At 29.7% G+C, this 21201-nt stretch overlaps 2 protein-coding genes across 2 annotated transcripts; one reads left to right on the forward strand and one right to left on the reverse strand.

Annotated features, from left to right (window-relative positions):
- The first annotated feature begins 3173 nt into the window (after positions 1-3173).
- LOC130670860 (uncharacterized) lies at positions 3174-8001 on the forward strand. Its single transcript, XM_057474455.1, has 3 exons — positions 3174-3486; positions 6631-6912; positions 7536-8001. The coding sequence occupies exons 2-3, from the start codon at positions 6701-6703 to the stop codon at positions 7816-7818; spliced, it is 495 nt and encodes a 164-aa protein (XP_057330438.1). The 5' UTR covers positions 3174-3486; positions 6631-6700; the 3' UTR covers positions 7819-8001.
- LOC130672278 (uncharacterized) lies at positions 4239-20440 on the reverse strand. Its single transcript, XM_057476732.1, has 6 exons — positions 20282-20440; positions 17495-20188; positions 16541-16840; positions 12896-15229; positions 8633-10120; positions 4239-6195 (listed from the first exon to the last, which is right to left on the reverse strand). Exons 1-6 carry the CDS (start codon positions 20286-20288, stop codon positions 4640-4642), a joined length of 8379 nt encoding a protein of 2792 aa, XP_057332715.1. The 5' UTR covers positions 20289-20440; the 3' UTR covers positions 4239-4639.
- Positions 20441-21201: the final 761 nt, after the last annotated feature.

Raw genomic sequence — 21201 nt, forward strand, 5'->3', positions numbered from 1 at the left:
GTGTGTTGGTTCTGTACGTTCTGTATAAAATACTTGAGGTGGTGGCAATGACCGTTCTCTTCAGATATGCCCCCTTTTCCCCTTTTTTTCCCCCTCCTCGTCTCTCACTCAGGTACAACAACACCAACACCACTCTAAAGGTAGACCGTTTAAATGAACGCACACATCTGAGAAATATAATACTTAGCTACTTACTACATGACTGTTGAGTTGTAACTAAAGCTACTTCGACCTCAACCAAGACCTCAACCAAGACCTCAACCGAGACCTCAACCAAGACCTCAAGTCATTACTCTTTATATATCACGCTCATCACAAATGTTACTTTTTCTTCTCCACCTTCCTTTTGAGAAAATAAATAATAAAAAAATTTGATAAAATAAAAAGAATAACTTTAATGATGATGTCCAACTTCCCTTTCTTTTTATGTACGCAAGTTGAAAAGATTGTCTCATATTTTAACGGGTATTCCTCTCTGGCGAGAAATTTTATAAAGAACGTTTTTTTTTTAGCTATTTGTTAAGAACTGCGTTGAAGGTGCTTGTCACTTACGATTTTTAATAATTTATTTTATAAAAGGTTGGACGTTTTTTTTTTTTGCTCGGGTTTTTTTTTTATTTTTTTCAAATAATTGTGACAAATTTATATCATGATTATTCAATTGATCTTAATCACTCGAGTAATTAATTAATCTGGTGAGAATTTATTGATAATAATCAGTTTCAAGTGTCGATTGTTATATTATTAAAGATAATCTCATACGATAAGCTATTTAAATTGTTTTATAGCGGTAGTAGGGTAATTGACGATTTAAAAAATAATCACATCAGTTGTTAAATATATATGACAATACTTATTATTCGAGATAGTAATAGTTCACATCGTGATGAATTAACGAATAGTCTGGCTGTCTACTAATAAATGGACTATCACTTTTTGTCGGAATAATTGAGAATTCACAAAACATCCAGGCAAAATAGAGAATGTTTCGGGATTATAAATAAAAGTACCTTTTTTTTTTTTAAGAATTACGGTATTGATATTATAATAATTACATGACACGTACGTCTTAATATTCACCATCAGGAAGTTTATTTTACTTATAAATTTGTGGTAATTATTATCATAAAATTATCACCTCGTGAAAAATTTTCAACACTCCGCTTTTCGTCAGCAGAATTGATTCCGGGCCCGGAGGCATTCCCAGAAATTCATAATGCAGTTAAGTTATATTTATTATTTAATAAAATAATTTATAATATATTAATAAGCAATAGAAAAAAAATTTTTTCAACACCCATTGAAAGCTAATCAGCTGAATTATTTATTTTCGATTTTTTGTTAATTATTATTTTTAAGAATAAAAATAAAACGAGTAGACGTTTTAAAGAGAGTAGTGAAAAAAAAATGCATAAAATATATTGTTGTCTAGCGTTAATGTTACACTGGGGAAAAATGCAATTACTCAGAAGTGATCAAGTCTCCACTGTCTAGAGGCGTCATACTTTACGCATGATTAATTTTTTTAATTTAAAAAAAATTTTATTTCCTATTAATTCTTTAATCGAGTATTCAAATGTATTTTATCTAACAATATATTAAAAACAAGCTTGATAATAATAGATGAAAAAATAAAAAACCAACAAGTCATTTTATAAATATTTATATCTATAAAGGAAGAAAAGAAAAGAAGGGACTAAGTTTAATTACAAAGTTTTATTCCTTAAAATTTTTAAATAATATTGATCATGAAGAGGTTTAAGTGAATATTGATCAAGTGAATCGAAAAAAAGATACGTCAAGTGATAATGTGGGCGTCTGTACAGGTAACTTCTTTGTTTAGTACAGGTGTACACACTTAAATTGAATTTTTTACCATGTTTTCTTATACTTTGAGAGGCCTCTGACTTTCTTCTTCTCGTTTGTTCCTTCGAGGGTTCGATGTACGTGCACAAGTAAACAGACGTAAAAAATAATAATAATAATAATAGTAGTCGTAATAATAATAAATTAGGTATAAAAAAAAAGAGTAAATAAATAAAAATAAAGAAAGGAGTCATTGTCTTTTATCATTGCGATGAACAACCTCTTCAGAGCTCTCGAGGGTTGTATGGACTTTATACTACTGCTAAAATACTTTTCATTTGACCATATGTTCTTATGTGTGTGTATGTATATACGTTAACATTGTGTTCATTAATCCGTACGTGTCACGAAAATTTTATTTATTTTATCTTTGTGATTTAATTCCATTTAATCATTGACATATGTAACTGATAGTATTCTATCGTCATTTCACAATAATTATGTCGTTAAATTTATTCCTAGAATTTAAACGTCACGATTTGTTGGTTTTTTTATTTTTATTTTATTCAACTATACACTTATGTAGACTTTTTTTTTGGACGAATTTTAATTTGTATAAAAAATAACCGATGCAATTTAACTGTATCCCGAATAGTTGTTGTATAATTTAAGCTTGAATCCCACGCAAAATAAAATATTAATTATTTAAAAAATTTTAATAAATTAAAAGTTTATCAGCAGTATGGAATTATTTATTTATATAAAATAAAGTTTGTTGTTACGCCATAACCTGATCAGCACTGTATAGAGGGTGCAATTGGAGGGTAAAAAAGTATTTCAATAATTAAATAAATTATTCATAAATGTAACAACCTAAAAATAATACATTTTACTTCTTATATTAAACGATATTAAATTTATTTACGCAGATAAAACATAATAAATATCAAAAGTTATATTAATAAAGTTTTGTTTCCGGGAGGATTATTGAGCATATACATCGACAAGTATTATAATTGTTTGCAATTAAATGGACGATCGGTAAAAATGATTTTTATTAAGACGCTAGTTTCATATCACAGCCTAACCACATAATATTGTTATGAGTGGGTGTAGTAACAAAAACAAAAAAAATCAGAAAGGAAAAGTTCCAAAGTTATATATAGTGCGCAAAAGATAAAAATGTATATAGTGAGGTGATAATAATTTTAGGGGTAAAGGTGAATGAAAGCTCAAGCGTGGAGAGGGAGTGAGGATCGCTGATGAATTGATAGACAGAGTGTTTACGATTGGCTGCGCGAAAAGTGCGCCGAGGGTGCGTAGTACAAGGGTTACCATTCAACCTACGTACACACTCTACATTGTTCAGTATATATCATTTATATAGATATATATACTGAAGAGACGGAGGATATATATATGAAGGATAACGCGGGACTTTTCTTCTCACCGTTACATCTGCAACCGTCGAGTCAGCATCTACCTGGGTTGCATTTTATTGCAGCTTATTTTTTAAATTTATTGTTAAACAAAGTCTTTTTTTATTTCCTTACTCGAGTTGTACTTCTATTTGTTATAAATAAATAAACGTTAAACTAAATTTTACGCTGACTGCATTCATTAAAACTATTTTCTTTTTTTTTTTTTTCAATTTATTTTTGGATTTTATCGCAACACTCGGTAAGTTCGATTGTTTTTATATATTTTTGTGTGTACTAGTGGTATCTATAGTTTACTTAGTGTTTAGAAAATGTTTTTTTTTTTTTTTAGTATCAAGATTATTGATTTTTTATTTAAAATAAATACTCTAAAATTTAATTAATTATTATAAACTTTTTTGATTTGGTTTTATGTTAAAAGTGAAAATTTTCGATGAATTAGTTATAAAAAACAAAAATGTTATTTTTGAAAAAGGTCTAAAAGGTTTCTGGATTTTTATCTAGAAAAATGTTAAAAAAAAATAGTTTGCACAAAAGATGTGATGTGACGTGATATGAGTTTTAAAGTGATACAACTCCCTTAATTCAATTAATTAACCACTTTAGCATCGAAGTAATGTTCTCAGTTTTTACGATATTTTTTTTTTATTACAAAAAAAAAAAAAAAGCAAACATCCCCTAAAACATATAAACAAATTTAATTAAACACAACAAAGATTGTACAAACAAATATCTAATAATAATAATATATTAAATTACATATTATATATGAAATATAACAATCGTGTCGTCATTTTCTGTATTAAGAGACGTATAGTAACATGTGATATTAGAAACACAATATTAAAATTGACTAGCGAGTAAGAGTATTGTTTGTACAATCGATTTCAATGCCGAATAATGGATGATATGATGCGTCTTAGTATTCTAAAGCAAGACAACAATTGTCCATACGCTGTTAATTAATTCTCCATTTTCATCAAGTTTAATTATCTTTATTAATCGTACCATAAGATCATAATATATTGTACACTCTTAACTATTACTATTTATAATAATAATAATAATATAATACACACTTTAATAATAATTAATCATTAAAAATAAAAAAAAAAAAAACAATAAGTTTTATTACTAACTAAGTAAATTTAGTTGAATACAATGACATTAAAAATTAATTTTCGAAGGCTGCGTTTATAACTCAATAATAAAATTACGTTATTGGCTTCCGGGTTTCCGAGACTCATAAAAATGTCAGTCTAATGCCTACTGTTATAAATATAGACATAAGTTGTACATTTAAATATTTTTAGAAAAATTTAATGAATAATGCTAAGCAACAGGTGATGGAAATACCTTATTATGTTTGCTTGCTGTTATTATTATGCTTGATATTAATAACGTAATAGGCGTTTAAATTTTCTCCAAATTGAATTTTCGTCATCATCAGTATCCAATTTATTGATCATAGTCTCTTTATTTATTTTTTTCTCGTCGACCCAAGGTCCATTTTCATTGCAGTGGACATTGAATTTGAAATCACAGACTTGTTCTTTGGGATTAAAATACAAATTTTTTGGGCAGTCCATCACCCAAGCAGTTCCGTAAGAACATTTGCAGAATTTCGTACAGTTTTTATGAGCCACGTGGACTGTGCTGTTGGGTGGATTGGTCAATGGACATGGTTTAACACAGTCTGCTGATGAGACGTTTTCTTTACGGTAGTTTTCGTTGATATTAAATTTTTTCATCATGTCATAAGTATCAAAATTTTGAATATTTCCTGTACATCCTGCTGCATAGGGATAATCACAGACTAAAAGATTTGGGTTGTAAAAAAGAGATGGTGGGCAATCCAATACAACTGGTTGTCCCCAATCACATTTACAAAATTTATTGCAGTCTTCATGAGGCAATTGAGCTGTATAAGTTGGATTATTATACGATGGGCATGTCCCAATACAACCTGATTTGTCTGGTTCCGGAGTTACTGGCATAACTGGTTCCGGTGTCGCTGGTGTAACTGGTTTCGGTGTGGCTGGTGTTTCTGATTCCGGTGTTGCTGGTGTTTCTGATTCCGGTGTTACTGGTGTAGGTTTTTCAATACCATTAGCATAAGGACATTGGGCAATATCAGGATCAACACATGTACCATGCAATAAACTGAAATGTGAATTTAATGGGCAATCTTTTGGCTCACCAATCCCATTTTTACAATGACAATACTTTCCACAAATTTCGTGTGCCACTAAAATAATCAAGTCTGGATTATCGTAAAATGGACATTCGCTTGTACATTTATAAGATGGTGAGGGAGTTGTTGTTGTTGTTGTTGTTGTTGTTGTTATATAACCATTAACACCGTCACACAGAGCCTTCTCTGGTTCCAAGCACATTGCATCGTCAATACTAAAATGAAGATCTTGAGAACATAATTTGGTTACTGGCATATAATTTTGGCATATACAATATTTAGTACAGTCTTCATGTGCAAGCAAATAAATTTGTTGTGGATGATCAGTAGGACACTTTCCAATACAACTTAGAGGTTTGTCACGACAGTCGACTGTTGGATTTGCACAATAAGTGTTGTAACGAATTCCTGGTTTTGAATTAAATTTAAATGAATTGTTAGATTCAAAGTTATGTAAATAATTTAAAAAATTATCGTATTCTTGCTCTGATTCTTCAGATGTTGGATTAGTTATTGGTGTGACATCAATGCAGTTAGCTTGTTCTGGATCAGCACAAGTATTATTTTCAGTGGAAAAATGTAAATTTGCTGGACATGGCATTTCAATAGGTCGTCCATGATCACAGACACAATATTTCGAACAATTAACATTCGGCAAAAATATTACTGAACCATTTAATGATGATTGTACAGGACATTTACCAATACACACTTCCGATGCTGCAGTTATTCCACAAATAAATCCAACAAACAAAACTATAATTTTAATTTATTTTTTAAATTATTTAATATAAATTGAATAGATTTTTTTTTTTTTTTTTTTTTTTTTTTTTTTTTTAATAACTTACCGATAAATCGTGACATTTTAAATTAATTGAATTGAGGTACTGAGTTAATCTGAGAATTTATGATAAATCAAAGTTTTCTTTACCCTTTTATATACCACAACTCAATCACTTAAAATAAAATAAACTGATATAGAAAAAAAATATATATGAATATACGAATCAGTGTATTGATGCGATTTATTATCTATAAAAAAAAAATAAAAGCATCTCCGAACATTCTCATAAATCATGGATATAAATTTTCTGTATCATTGTATTAATTTGTTAATGATAAATTTTATCTTTGAACTTAATCTAAGATAATCAGATTCTCATACTAATATTACACGTTTTTCTATTTTAGATCGGATAACAACATACAGATTGACAATCAATCAAGATCAATTTATTTTATTTAACCCTTTTTTAAAATTATGAGTCACTCCATGGGATCAAGTAATAACGTTGGTTGTTTGACGTTCGCATGGATTTTTTTTGTGACGTGGATGCTGGGATCGGAAGTAATGTGTGTCGAGCCTGATACCATGGCTAGACCGACAAGACCAAAAATAATTACCGATGTTGATGAATTGAGAAAGTATTTGGATCTTGTTCGTGATTTCTATACAGTCAATAGTAAAGCGAGGTACTGCTTAATGTTTTGAACAAAATTCTTCTAGAATTACATTCCCTGATTAAACAACTGAATTCGACCGAATTAAAAATTTTAATTCTGTTATATTCTGTCGACTTTTGCAAAACAGAATTCAACTGAATTGAAAATTTGAATTTGAATTAAACAGAATAAAACCGATTTAAAAATTCCAAATTCGTTTTAATTCAGTTTAATTCGGATTCAAAACCAGAAATTGGAGAATTATTTTCGAATTAATCAGAATTAAACCGAATAGAATTATTTAAATTCGTTTTAATTTTGACAAATTCGGGTTTTCCTGCCGATTTAGACAGAATTCATTTTTAAGTTAGGAACCGAATTAACAGAATTTATCTGAATTAAAAATTTAATTCTGTTTAATTCGATCGAATTCAGTTGTTTAATCAGGGTTAGATTCGATTATAATTTTATTTTTTTTATTGATCAAATTTAACAGAAATGATCAAAATAGGTTAATTAAAAAAAAATAAAACAATATTTTATCTAATAGTAAATAAATTTAAAATAAACTTTGGAATTTATTAAACAATAATAATATAGTTTACTTAGCTTGTGAAAGTGTTACTATATTTGTTATTTGATTATTGTCGTAGGTATGGGAAAAGGGGAGTAATCCCAGCAATTATCGTTCACAATCGTCCGCACACACATGTGATTATTGATTCACTTATGAAAAGGCTTGACAATGCTGAAGATAAACATCAACTCCAAGAAAATTCCCTGGAGGAAGAAGTAAATTTTGGAGAAATAAAAGATGACAATCAAGTTGACCAAGTTGACATTGACAAAAAACAAGAAATTATTCTTAATAAAATTCGTATGAGAGTATTATTAAATTCAGTATTACGTAAATGGTTACATAATTTTAAAGTGTAAACGCTTATATTATTTTTATCTATGGCTTTAATGGAGTTTTTGTTTTTGAAAGTAATAGATTCAAGGGATGGTTATAAATTTACTTTGAATTGATTTATATTCTGGCTGCAGTGCAGATATTAAATTTTTAAAAATATATTTATTATTAAATGAATATATACATATGTAGGAATTTACGCATGTATATATTTAAAATATTAGTATTGAAATCAAATTTAAAAAAAAAATTAGTGTTATAATATTTATTTATATATACATATATATTGAGTGATATTTTGCAAGATTTATTATTGAAAATAATAATAAAATTAAAAATATGATGATGAACTTGATGATATAAATATTTTAATAATAATAAAAGTGAAAAAATATTAAATTCAATAAAATAACTTTTAATTTTACAAGATATAAAATAAAATAAAGTGATATTAGGTTTACATATTTGTTGTATTTCAATTTTATCTAGAATAAATAACATACTGATAACTACTGCACGATAGAATGAACAGAAAAAAATAATTTTCTGTCACACTGAAAATATCAATACTTTTTTATTTATTCATTTGTTACTGAGATATTTTTTTTAGTCAAAAAAATTAAAAAAAAGAACAAACTAGAGACTGTATTATAATAAATGATATAAACAAAATAGTTATTAAATTCTATATAAATATATGTATATTTTTAAACTTAAAAAAACTTAAATAATGATTTTATATAAAAAAAAAGAAAAAAAAAAAAGAAAAGTTTGATTTTATAAATTTATAATCTAAAAATTAATTTTAATGTAAGTTTACATTGTTATAGAATTAATATTGTATCGTTGAGAATCTGTTAAATCCTCCTATTCCAGAGCACTTAGCGTCTTCGGGATAGTCGCATATTTTAAGATTACGGTTGAAATGTAATTTCTTTGGACACTCCATGACAGTAGGTATACCCCAGTCACATTTACAATAAAGTTTACAAATTCCATGAGGTAAGTGTTCTGTGTAGCTACGATCATTTTCTGGTGGACAGTAACCGATGCAACCATCAACACCATTTGATATTTTAATCGTTTTCGGTGTTTCTGGACAGCTGCAATTTTTAGTTTCTGTTGATGATCCATGATTATTAGGTGCTAATGTTGAAGTTGAATGCTTATGAGGACATCCTGGAGTCGTTGGTTCATCATCTACAGGTGGTACGGTCACTGAAAGGTCTAATGGTGTTGTTGAATCGTCATTTTTCGGTGCTAATGTTGAAGTTGAATGCTTCGGGTGATATGCTGGGGTTCTTAGATTATCATCTACAGGTGGTACAGTCACTGAAATGTCTAATGGTGTTGTTGAAACGTCATTTTTAGGTGCTAATGTTGAAGTTGAATGCGCTGGGTGATATACTGGAGTTTTTGGTTCATCATCCACAGGTGGTACAGTCACTGACATGTCTAATGGTGTTGTTGAAACGTCATTTTTAGGTGCTAATGTTGAAGTTGAATGCGCTGGGTGATATACTGGAGTTTTTGGTTCATCATCCACAGGTGGTACAGTCACTGACATGTCTAATGGTGTTGTTGAAACGTCATTTTTAGGTGCTAATGTTGAAGTTGAATGCGCTGGGTGATATACTGGAGTTTTTGGTTCATCATCTACAGGTGGTACAGTCACTGAGATGTCTAATGGTGTTGTTGAAACGTCATTTTTAGGTGCTAATGTTGAAGTTGAATGCGCTGGGTGATATACTGGAGTTTTTGGTTCATCATCTACAGGTGGTACAGTCACTGAGATGTCTAATGGTGTTGTTGAAACGTCATTTTTAGGTGCTACGGTTGATGTTGATAAGTTTGGCCATAAAGTCCATATATGTGGTTTTTGAGTAATCGTATTATTACAATCTTCAATAGCTTTACAAAAACCATACCCTGGGTCAAATATTAAAGACTCTGGACAGTTTTCTACAGTCACTATACCCCATTCATGACAGTGACAATATTTACCGCGGTTCTCATGGGCATATAATAATACACTTTTTTCATCATGTTCAAATGGGCACTTTCTTAAGCAATTAATACGATCGTCACACTTGGCTACACCAATGGGCAAGCACATCCGCTCGTCCCAACTGAAATGGAAACGTTCTGGACATGTTTTAACCGTTGGACATCCATTTTGACAGAAGCAATACTTTGTGCAATCTTCGTGTGCTAGTAGAGTTGGATTATCGAATCGATTATTTGACAGCGGACATTTTCCCATACATCGATTGCTGTCTATTGGTTGTGATGTTACTATAATCAATACCGTCGTTGATGCTATCACTATTAAAGAATAATCATTTATTAAAATTTTATTGATATTGATAAGAATTTCTTAAGTAATAGCAACAAAAATTGGACAAATAGACTTACCCAAAAATTTAAACATTTTTAAATAAATTTCGGCTAAACACTTACAGTGATGCTTAAAATTATTATGGCGCGTCTTAACTAATTCACCGCGTTTTTTATACTAATTTTTAATCCCTAATGTACTAAATTTAACAAATAATGAACGATATCTCGATAGTAATGTTTGTTGAGCAACTTTACACCTTTTAATGTTAGTTGAGAATTATTTCGTTTAATCCGACTACAATAATCTTTTAAAATTATTTTATTTTATATACTACAATTAAAATTTCAAGTCTATTGTATTGTCTATTTATTTTTCAGTTTTTTGTTTATTGATGCGAGATCTAAAAAATTCAGGCTAATTGTGAGTAAAAATGTAAAAAATAATTAACGACATCATTTTTATTTTTACTCAACAACTTTTTGTAACAATAAATTCTTATTATTGTTATCAACTTGTAAATCTCTTGAGCAATATTCTTAAATGATAAAAAAAAAAAAAAACAAAGCCATCATATTAAATTGAATTAAATAATTAATTATTTAATAAAAAGTAATTAAATATTTCTAATAGAGACGGAAATAGTTATCGATTTATAATTTTAGATAAATTAAAAGTTTAATATTTATTTGGTCATTACTATTTGTTTTATTGGCTACAGAGTCGATTATTAAGATTATAAATAGTTTTATTTTTTTTTTTATAGTGGTAGATAAATATAGACAGTTATAGATTTATTAAAACTATAATAACAAAGTTAAGGAAATAGAGTAGGGCTTGTTATTTTTATACGATTTAGTAATCGATATTTAGTATAAAAAGAAGACAAATTAATTATTGAGCAGAGTTGTAGAAAGTCTTTACGCATTGAATTACTGATTAAATATGTTTAACAGTCAATTGAGTGAGTTTTAAATATTTTTTCATAAATATATCATATTTTATTATTTAAGAATTATGAATTTAATACGAAACAAATAAGATAATTTTTGAGTCATCGTAACGGCTGTAGGGGAGGGTGGGGCAGAGCGGCCCCCCTAAGCTAATTATTATTTTTTGTGGCTTTCAACCATAAGATCACTTTACTTTTGTCCTATTTCGAACAAATTTATGGACATTTTGCCAAAATTCTGAAAATTTTTTTTTTTTTGTGGGGCAGAGCGGCCCCCCTTCAAAAAGTGATAAAAAAATTTTTTTTTTTCGTTTTTTTTTTTTTTTTAAATTGTTTTCATCATTAAGAATGTATTTCTTTCTCTTGACAACTATTTTTGGTTTTATATTTACTCGAAAAAAATTTTTTAAAGCATAAAAAATCGTTCACTCTCGATTACCTTAATTACTAATTGTTATTTAATAAAAAAAAAAATCAATTCTATAATTTTACTTTATTTCAAAAATTTATCAACTAAAAAAAAAAATTTAATTTTTATAAATTTTTAGTTCCCAAATTTGCCTCTTACATAGAGAAACGGCCAAAAAATATGAAAAAATAATTTTTTCGGAAGTTTCGGCTGGTCCATTTTGCCCCAGGTGTTATGCGTAGGACTAGAAATGTGGAATTATGATAATTTTTTTTTAAATTGACGATAAAAATATGAAAAAATCTCTTTTTCAAAATTTTGGACTTGTCCATTTTGCCCCAAATGTCATGCGTAGAGGTAAAAATGCGCAAACATATCGGATTTATAGTAATTAGTCGAAAAAAAAAAAATTTTTTTTTTGGTCAAAATTTCAGGGGGGCCGCTCTGCCCCACCCTCCCCTATATCTTCGTGAGAATTTAATCTTATCAATTATAACTTTCAAAGCTATTGTCTAATAAAATTATTATTTTTAAAATTCAAGTTATTTTTACAATGGTCGTACTATCGATCTGCTCAGCATCTCCATTTGCAGCATTGGAAAAATCGGAATTTTATTTAGAACCCGCTGGAATTTCACGTAAAGATGGCTGTTCATTAGGAGAATGCAGTTCTCACGACAATCAAGTAATTTTATTTTCCCACTTAAATTGTTCAAAATTTTGTTTATGCAACTGGGGACACTATCACGAAATGGATTGTCCAAAAGGTTTATATTTTAATTCAAAAACTTTAAATTGTGATTTGCCTTATAAAACTGATTGTACTGATTTTGAATTTTTCTTGGACAGTATGCGTCATTAAAAAATATGAATTTAAATAAATGACAATATCGATGTGAATGACCTTTTACCTTTTATTTAATACTAACATAAATATTATTTATCTTGATCTTTTTTTTTTTAATTATTTATAATAATAATGTCATTGTAATGCTTATGCACGTACAAAAGATTGAAAATTTGTCACGTATGTCATCGATTGTATCTACCGCAAAATTTAATTAAACTTATTTTATTTTATCTCGAATGACGTAACAATATTTATTTGAATTAACATATTGAAAATAATAATTAAGTCTTAAATAAACATTAAATAATAGATTATAAATATGAAACAAAACGCATACATGTCAATAAGAATATTTATTTCTTAAAAATAAAAAAAAATATATATATAACTTTAATACTTGACATTTATATTTTTTTATTTTTCACAAATAACAAATTTTTTATTAACTCAAAATTATTAATATTATCCTATAAGTTACCCCGTTCCATAGATTTTATTAATTTATTATCGTTAATAATAATAATTATTATTACTACAAAAGTTGTTTTAAATAATGTTGCATTCTACATATTGTGGGCTTATACACGTGGCATTGTGTACACTGAAGCGTAAATCACTTGGACATGATTCCGCGTACGCACGTCTATTAATACAATGACAATATTTTGAACAATTTTTGTGCGGCAAAACAACTGCAACGTCTGTAATATCTTCTTGAGGACAATTTCCAATACAATTTTCCGAAATAATTTTTTTTGCATATCGATTGTGAATTCGATTACTTGTGATTTTATTTGATCGCCAAGAAGACCAATGAGAATTAACAGTGCCATTAATACGATCACATTTAACTACGTTTGGATTATCACAACGTGCAAGGTCCAAACTGAAATGACCTGAATCGCAGTTTTTAACAATTGGCGCACCACGAATACAGTGACAATATTTTGTACAGTCACCGTGCATAAGCAAACAAGCCGCGGAATCATAATTAGGACATTGTCCGATACAATTGTAAGGTACACATCCTGCAATTGCTGGATCAACACATTCTTTTTTGTCTTTGCTGAAATGTAAGCCCTTTGGACAATCATAAGCCATTTTTGTACCATTGCGACAGGTACAATATTTTTTACAATCTTCGTTGGGTTGGAAACAAATTTTTTCAGGATCATTGTCAGCTTTGCATTCCTCTAAGCATCCTATTAATACTGGAATCGGTGGACTTGGAATGGTTGGTATTGAACTTCCACATCCAGCAATTAACGGATCTTGACATATCCCACTTATAGGATTGAAATGCAAATTCTGTGGACAATTTTCAATAGTTGTCACACCATTGCGACAATCGCAGTATTGTGTGCATTCATTAGTGGGCCATAGGCATTTTGAATTTAAACTGCATGTATGTTGATCGCAAGTGAGTGGTGGAATTGGTGTAATTGAATTATCACAACCAGCATTTTCGGGCTTATCACATTTACGTGATTCAAAATTATAATGTTCTCCGTTAGGACAGGGATTAATTGTTATTGTTCCATTATAACATATACAATATTTAGTACAATTTGAATGTTTAATAATACATGCTTTATTTGGATCTGCATCACATTCTAAAGACAGACAACCTTCATTCGGTGGTTCAGGAACTTCACACTCAGCTATTTTTGGATCAACGCAAATACCCTCTTTAACACTAAAATGAAGACCTTTCGGACAATCTTTTACAATAGAATTTCCATTATCACACAAACAGTACTTAGTACAATCGGTATGTGGAGTTGAGCATGTTGCATTTGCAATGGGTTCTGTTGGACAGACACCAAGGCATCCCGGTGGTGGTGGTGGTGGTGGTGGTGTTGATGTTGGTGGTGGTAGTGGTTCTAGACATCCAGCTTCTTCTTTACTAGTACAACGTTGCGTTTTTAAATGAAAGTATAAGTTATTTTCACAAACGTGGACAGTTACATTAAGATTTTTGCACACACAATATTTGTGACAATCTTTGTGAGCTAGTAAGCAAACTTTGTTGACATCTGTGGCGTTTGTACAAGTACCGATGCAATCGACAGTATTGGATACGATGCCATTTAACCGATCGCACTTAGCAACCTCTGGTTCTAAACACTGTGCGCCGTTAAAATCAAAATGATAGCCAGGAGGGCAATCTCTAATATATGGTATTCCTTTTTTACAGACACAGTATTTCAGACAGTCATCGTGAGCTAATAAAGTTGCTACGCCCGAAAGATCGTGCGGGCATGTTCCAATGCAATTATAAGACGGCACAGGTTTTGTAGACTCACTTTTACAATGTGCTGTTCCATGCGGGACACAACTTGCTTCTTGATAATCAAATTCCATATTATCTCGACATGTTTTAACATTTATATGGCCGTTTTTACATTGGCAAAATTTAGAACAATCTTCGTGAGCGAGTAACATAGCTACATGTGCAATGTCTTTTGAACATTTACCTATACATCTGCTCCCATCATTTATTCTTTGGACTGATGCCGATAAACTATTATCTCTACTGTCAAATACTGACGATGTTTTTTTCCATAACGATTTAATGAAACCAGTTAAATTGTTGGTACTTATAGATTTTGATGGATCAATACATTCAGCTTCTTCTAGACTAAAAACCCAATTTGAATGACACTTTCGAAGATAGGGTAATCCATATATGCAACGACAATATTTTGTTTTATCTTGATTAGCGAGTAAAAAAACTTTTCTCAACTCATTTCTTGGGCATTCACCATAACAATCGTATGCTATTTGGTCAATTTTGTTCACTGAATTAAATGGATCATTCAGTTGTAAATAATCGATTTCGGAGGCAGATGCAATTCCATTTAAAACAACAATTGTCCACAGCACTAAAATTTTCACCGAAAAAAAAAAAAATATTTTAAATTAGATTGGGAATTGAAAATAAGCTGTGATGAAAAAATACTTACCCCAAAGTTTTAACATTTTGATTTAAATGATCACAGAACTATAGAGTGTGAGGACGTGACTAAATTTTAATTCTTTTTATATATATAGATTGGCCAGTGATTATCGATAGAAAGTAACTGGTAGGGGTTAACATGACAAATCATTTTAATCACTTGGGCGTGTTAATATACGTGCGGTTCATTATCTTAAATACAACGCGCTAAATTTCTGCTAAATTTAATAAAATATTAAATATATATATCTGATAATGTGAATGTCCTCAAAATTATTTAATCTTGTCTATTTTTAAGATAAACTTATAAATGGATGAAATAATATTTTAGATTATTATTTTTTTGATTAAGAGAGACCTACTTGACCTTTAATCATTAGTAAAATAGGCTTTAATTCAAATTTATAAAAATTTACTGAGAGATATAAAAGATTTCAAGATATTTGAATAATTTAAGTTTTTCCCATTAATCGATTCAGTTTAGAGTACTAGGTAATTAATAATTTAAATATTTTAAAGTCAAATAATTTTAATAGCCTCCGTTTGTTTAATAAATAATATACCTTTAAATGTGTAGAATACGTATTCATATTCTTTGGTATATTTCTGAGTTTAAAAAAAAAAAAATTTATTTTCTCGATACAAATAAATTAAATAAGTATTAAAGATTATATAAATTGAAAAAGTTTGTAAATGTCCGAAATAATAATCCCTATGATAAGATATATCGCTGAATAAAGATAAGAATAAATGGAAAAAAAAAAACTTATTATAAGAATGTGATTATTGATTTAATTTTATTGTCAAATTTTAAGTTTTTACAATCAGAAAATAAATTTAAATTTTTTATGAGAAAATTTTTATATTATATTTAAATCATTCATATTTTGATAATACTAAAACTATGTAGAGGTTTTAAATAAAAATTTATCTCAAGTATTGTTTTACATCATCAAAGAAAATTTATTTATAGATTATTAACTGGAATTATAAATTTTTTAATCGATCAACTGTACAATCTTTTTACTTAGTATGACTAATTTTTACTTAATAGATAAATTTTGATAACCGTTTACAGAAATGAAAGAAATAATGTTCTTTAACGAAATTATTAAAACTTATAAATTAAATTTTATTTTACGTTTGCAGACAAAGGCAATAATAAAAATAAATCCGATAATCAAAATAATCGATAACAATGAATATATAACAATAGCATTAAAACTCTCGAATTCACTTTGGTCATCTTTTGAATTTGGAGTACCATCGCTGCCTATTTGATCAGAACGGCATTTAACATTTTTTGGCTTGTCACAAATTCCATCACAAAAATTGAACATCAAATTTGATTCACAATTTTTAACAATAGCCTTTCCTTGATTGCAGTGACAATATTTTGTGCAATTAACGTGCGCCAATAATATTGACGCATTCAGAAAATTTTCATCAGGACATTTTCCAATACAATTATTTTCGGTAGTCGTTTTAATTGTCGATCCCAATGCGATGATCCCAAAAATAATTGTGATAATTACTGCTGAACATAAATTAATTATAAATATGCAAAATATTAAAAAATATAATAATAATTTCTTACCCCGAAAACGTAACATTTGATTTAAGATTTAAAAATCAATTAAAGCATTCTCATCTACAAATAAATAGCGTATTTATTGACAAATGTGCTGATCAAAAATCTTACTGACTAAATAGCCAGTCGACTATCTAAAAACATACCAATAGTGTAGGAGAAATCTTATCACTATGAAAATATTTTTTTTTTTAGAACCCAAATTTCTTAACATGATTTTTAATTTAAGATTACAATCAATCTTGAGGACTAAATAAATCTAAAATATTTATTTTTGCTAAATATTAGATATTGCACTTAATTATGATTGAAATAACGTGTTTTTACTTTTGATTAATCTTATACTCGCTCAAAACGTATATTCAGACGAAAAATAATATTTTTAGGTCAAGGTAATACCAAAGGCCTTATTATTATCATATATATTTGGCTGAATAAATAAAGCTAGCTTCCCAGGAAAAAATATTATTTTTTTTATTGATTCTTGCACTCTAGCTTACAATATTTTATTAATACCTTATATACTTAAATACTTAAAGATTTGTCTAATTCGAGATCGGATTGAAGAATACTTTTGTGTTGGAAGAAAGGCTTAATTTTTTATACAATTAGCTCTTTCCGGATAATCGCATGTTTGTTGTAATGAATCGAAATAAAGACCCGGGGGACAGTTTAATACGTAAGGGATTCCATGACTGCATTTGCAAAATTTCGAGCAATTTTCATTTTCAACTAAAACTGTATAATCGATTGGGTCATTTTCTGGACATGGTCTTAAACATTTTTCTGATGATGGAGTAGAAGTTTCAGCTATCGATGTAGAAGTTTCAAACTCTGGCGTAGAACTTTGAATTTTCGGCGTAGAAGTTTCATTTTTTTGTGTAGACGATTGAATTATTGGTGTAGTAGATTCAACTACTGGTGCAGAAGTTACAATTTTTTCTGTGGTAGTTCCTTGAGTACTTTGAGGCTGTGAACACCCAGCATATTCCGGCCAATCACAAACTTGGAGCAGCGGATTGAATTCTAATCCCGATGAACATTCTTTCAATAATTTCTCGCCATCTTTACATTCATAGTAAAGACGACAATTAGTTTCGTGAGGAATTTGTGAATCTGATCCATCTTCTGGACATTCAGATTTAGATACTGAAGATTGGTCGATGAAAGTATTCGAGTGTGTTGAGTTTGGTTTAATAGGTTTGATAATTTCAACTGGAATACTTGTTGACACTGAAGATTGATCAACTAAATTGTCTGATTGTGTTGAATTTTGTACAATGGGTTTAGCTGATTCGACAGGAATATTTGTCGTTAGGGATTCAGTTGTTGAAGATACATGAGATGAGGATAAAGACAGCTGGCATTTAGCATTTTCTGGCCAGTCGCAAGTATCTAATCTAGGATTAAAATCTAAACCGGTTGGACATTGACTTAGAACGAGTTGTCCATTAGTACAGGTGTAGAATTTGCTACATACACACTCGTGAGGATACAATACTCCATCCTTTGAATTGTCAGCAGGGCATAAGATAGAAATATTCGCTGATGGTGTTTCAGTTGTTGATAAAATTGCAGAAACTGTGGTTGAAGAATTTGATGATGATAATTGCTGACAATTTGTTTCATGAGGCCAGACGCAAATTTGACGAGATGCATTGAAATAAAGTCCTTCGGGACAGTCGAGTAAAACTAGGTCTCCATGATTGCATTCATAGAATAATGAGCAATTTGATTCATGAGGATATAAAATTCCAGATACATTGGATGTACATTCAGGAAGTGGGGTAGGTAGGAAAGATGTTGTTTCGTTTGAATTAAAATCATCGGTGGTGATTATGGTGGGATTGGTGGTGATTTGAATTGTGGTTGTTTCCGTTTGACTGGTTGTGATTTGAGTTGGAATGGTGATGTTGGTTGTGGTGGTGGTTGTGGTGGTGATTTCCGTTTGATTGGTGGTGATTATTGCCGGGGTATTTGTGCTGTTGTGAGTTATTGATGATGTTAAAAAAGTCGACGATTCAGTAGATTGTGTTGTAGGCATTGTAGATTGGTTAGTAGTTTTATCTGGACTAGATGAAGTTTGAAGAGTTGATGTAGGAGAAAATGTTGTAGTGTGTGATGTTGATTCGGTTATAGAAGAACTAGGTACTGTAGGGTTTCCTGTTGTTACCGATGTTAATTCTGAAGATCCAGTGGTACTTTGAGGACTCGAGTCAGTCACGTACTCTGTTGATTGCGATATTACTGATGATTCAGGTTCTGTAGTAGTAGAACTAGGCACTGAAGGTTTACTTGTTGTAACAGGTGTTGATTCCGAAGGGCTAGCTGTATTTTCTGAAGTAAGTTCAGGTATATGAGTAGTAGACTGTGATGGAACTGATGTTGCAGCCACTGTAACAGTAGAGCTGGATACTGAAGGTTGATCAGTGACAGCAGATGATGTGTTTGAAGGTTCGGCTGTAATTGGAGACGGTGTTACTGATGTTTCAGCTTCTGTAACAGTAAAACTAGGCACTGAAGGTTTACTTGTTGTCACAGGTGTTGATTCCGAAGGACTAGTCGTACTTTCTGAGGTGGGTTCAGATATATGAGTAGTTGATTGTGGCGTTACTGATGTTTCAGCTTCTGTAACAGTAGAACTAGGCACTGGAGGCTTATTCGTTATATGCGCGGTAGATTGTGATGGAACTGTTGTTTGAGCTATCGTAACAGTAGTACTTGATACTGTTGATTCTTCTGTTGTTATTGGCATAGACTCGGAAGGTCTATCGGTATTTTGAGGTGTAGAGTCTGTTGATGTACTTGATGAAATTATATTTCCTTCAGTAGAACTAGCTACCGTTGATTGTTCGCTAGAACTCCAAGATGATTCCGTTGTAGTTTCTGTTATTTTTGAAGAGTTACCAGCTTCCGTCGATTCTGTTGATAAACTAACGGTTGTTTCAATCGATTCAGTTGAATTATCAGTATTCAAGTTTATTGTAGATTCAGTCACCAGCGTAGTTGTACTAGTAGATACGTTACATCCCGCATGATTTGGCCAATCGCAGACTTGTAACTTTGGATTAAAATGTAACTTATTACCATTACCGTCCATCAAAGGACACATCATCAAAATTTTTCGGCCATTAGAGCAAGCATAAAATTTTGAACAGTCAAACTCATGGGCAAGATGGATTGTTGTATTCATTGGATCCACTTGCGGACATTCTGTCGGGATTCCATCAGCATTATCAGCATATGCACTAAACAATTTAATTGTTAGTATCACAGCAGCTAACGTCAAACGATCTGTTCAAGAAATTAAATCCGTGATGATAATTAAATGTAATTGAAATTTATATAAACGATAACTTTTAATTAAGATAAAATATTAGAACTTACGTTGCATTTTGAACAAAAAAACAATAGGAAAGAAAAAAGATAAATTTATTGACTAATTATTTAAATATTGACAACTGAAAGAATAATGAGTAACTGAATTTAATTGTTAGACGATCGCTATTTTATAAAGTTGCATTGTCTTATCAATTTTTTATAAGACAAAACAATTGTTAATCTTTTGTATATCAAGGTAATTATAAATATGATGATCAACACTACGCGATATATAGAAATAAAAACAACAATAATGATATATATATAGAGAATGAATAATTTCCTTGGAATTAGATAGAGACGTTTACTGAATTTGTTGAGTGAATGTAAAAAAAAAACAAACAGAAAAAAAGCTGTGGAGGAGAATAAATAAAAATATGGGTTGTTAATAATAGATTTAAATAAATCATTGAGAATATTTTAATAATAAATAAGTAAATATAACTTTCAGATCATACTGTTGATATAAATTTGAACGACAATGATAAAGATGATAACCAATGCCAGTATAATTCAATTGAAGGCGTTCTATGATAACGTATATCAGAGAAATAAGAATATTATTATGGCGGAAGTAAGGTATTCCCAGAAAAACTGATATGAGTTAAGCCCGATTAATTACCGTAAGTTAAACGAACGAGGTTGCGGAAGCATTCTTGGTTTTGCCTATAAAATGATAATACATTTGTTTGTATCATACACAGAAAAAAAACTTTTTGTAACCAGAAGATAAGAGAACTTATGTTAAAAAACGTCTGCCTTAATATACGGATAACAAACAATTCGTTATGATAACGAAATTCTTGTAACTATAGCGAATTTTTTGTTGCATCTAGCTATGGAAAAAAATTATTGTGTTAGATTAAAAAAATTGATTTATTAAAATAACAAAGTGAATTTATAGTACTGACAAAATTTTTGTGCTC

This window comes from Microplitis mediator, chromosome 7 (genome assembly GCF_029852145.1).
Source record: "Microplitis mediator isolate UGA2020A chromosome 7, iyMicMedi2.1, whole genome shotgun sequence".
Classification (NCBI taxonomy): domain Eukaryota; kingdom Metazoa; phylum Arthropoda; class Insecta; order Hymenoptera; family Braconidae; genus Microplitis; species Microplitis mediator.

Coding starts and splice junctions, on each gene's coding strand:
- LOC130670860 (XM_057474455.1), top strand. CDS start 6,701: ATGAGTCACTCCATGGGATCAAGTAATAACGTTGGTTGTTTGACGTTC. Junction 6,913..7,535: donor ACAGTCAATAGTAAAGCGAG/GTACTGCTTAAT, acceptor TTATTGTCGTAG/GTATGGGAAAAGGGGAGTAA.
- LOC130672278 (XM_057476732.1), bottom strand. Junction 10,121..12,895: donor ATATGTAGAATGCAACATTA/TTTAAAACAACT, acceptor ATTCTTTAATAG/TGATAGCATCAACGACGGTA. Junction 6,196..8,632: donor CAGATTCTCAACGATACAAT/ATTAATTCTATA, acceptor TTAAAATTATAG/TTTTGTTTGTTGGATTTATT.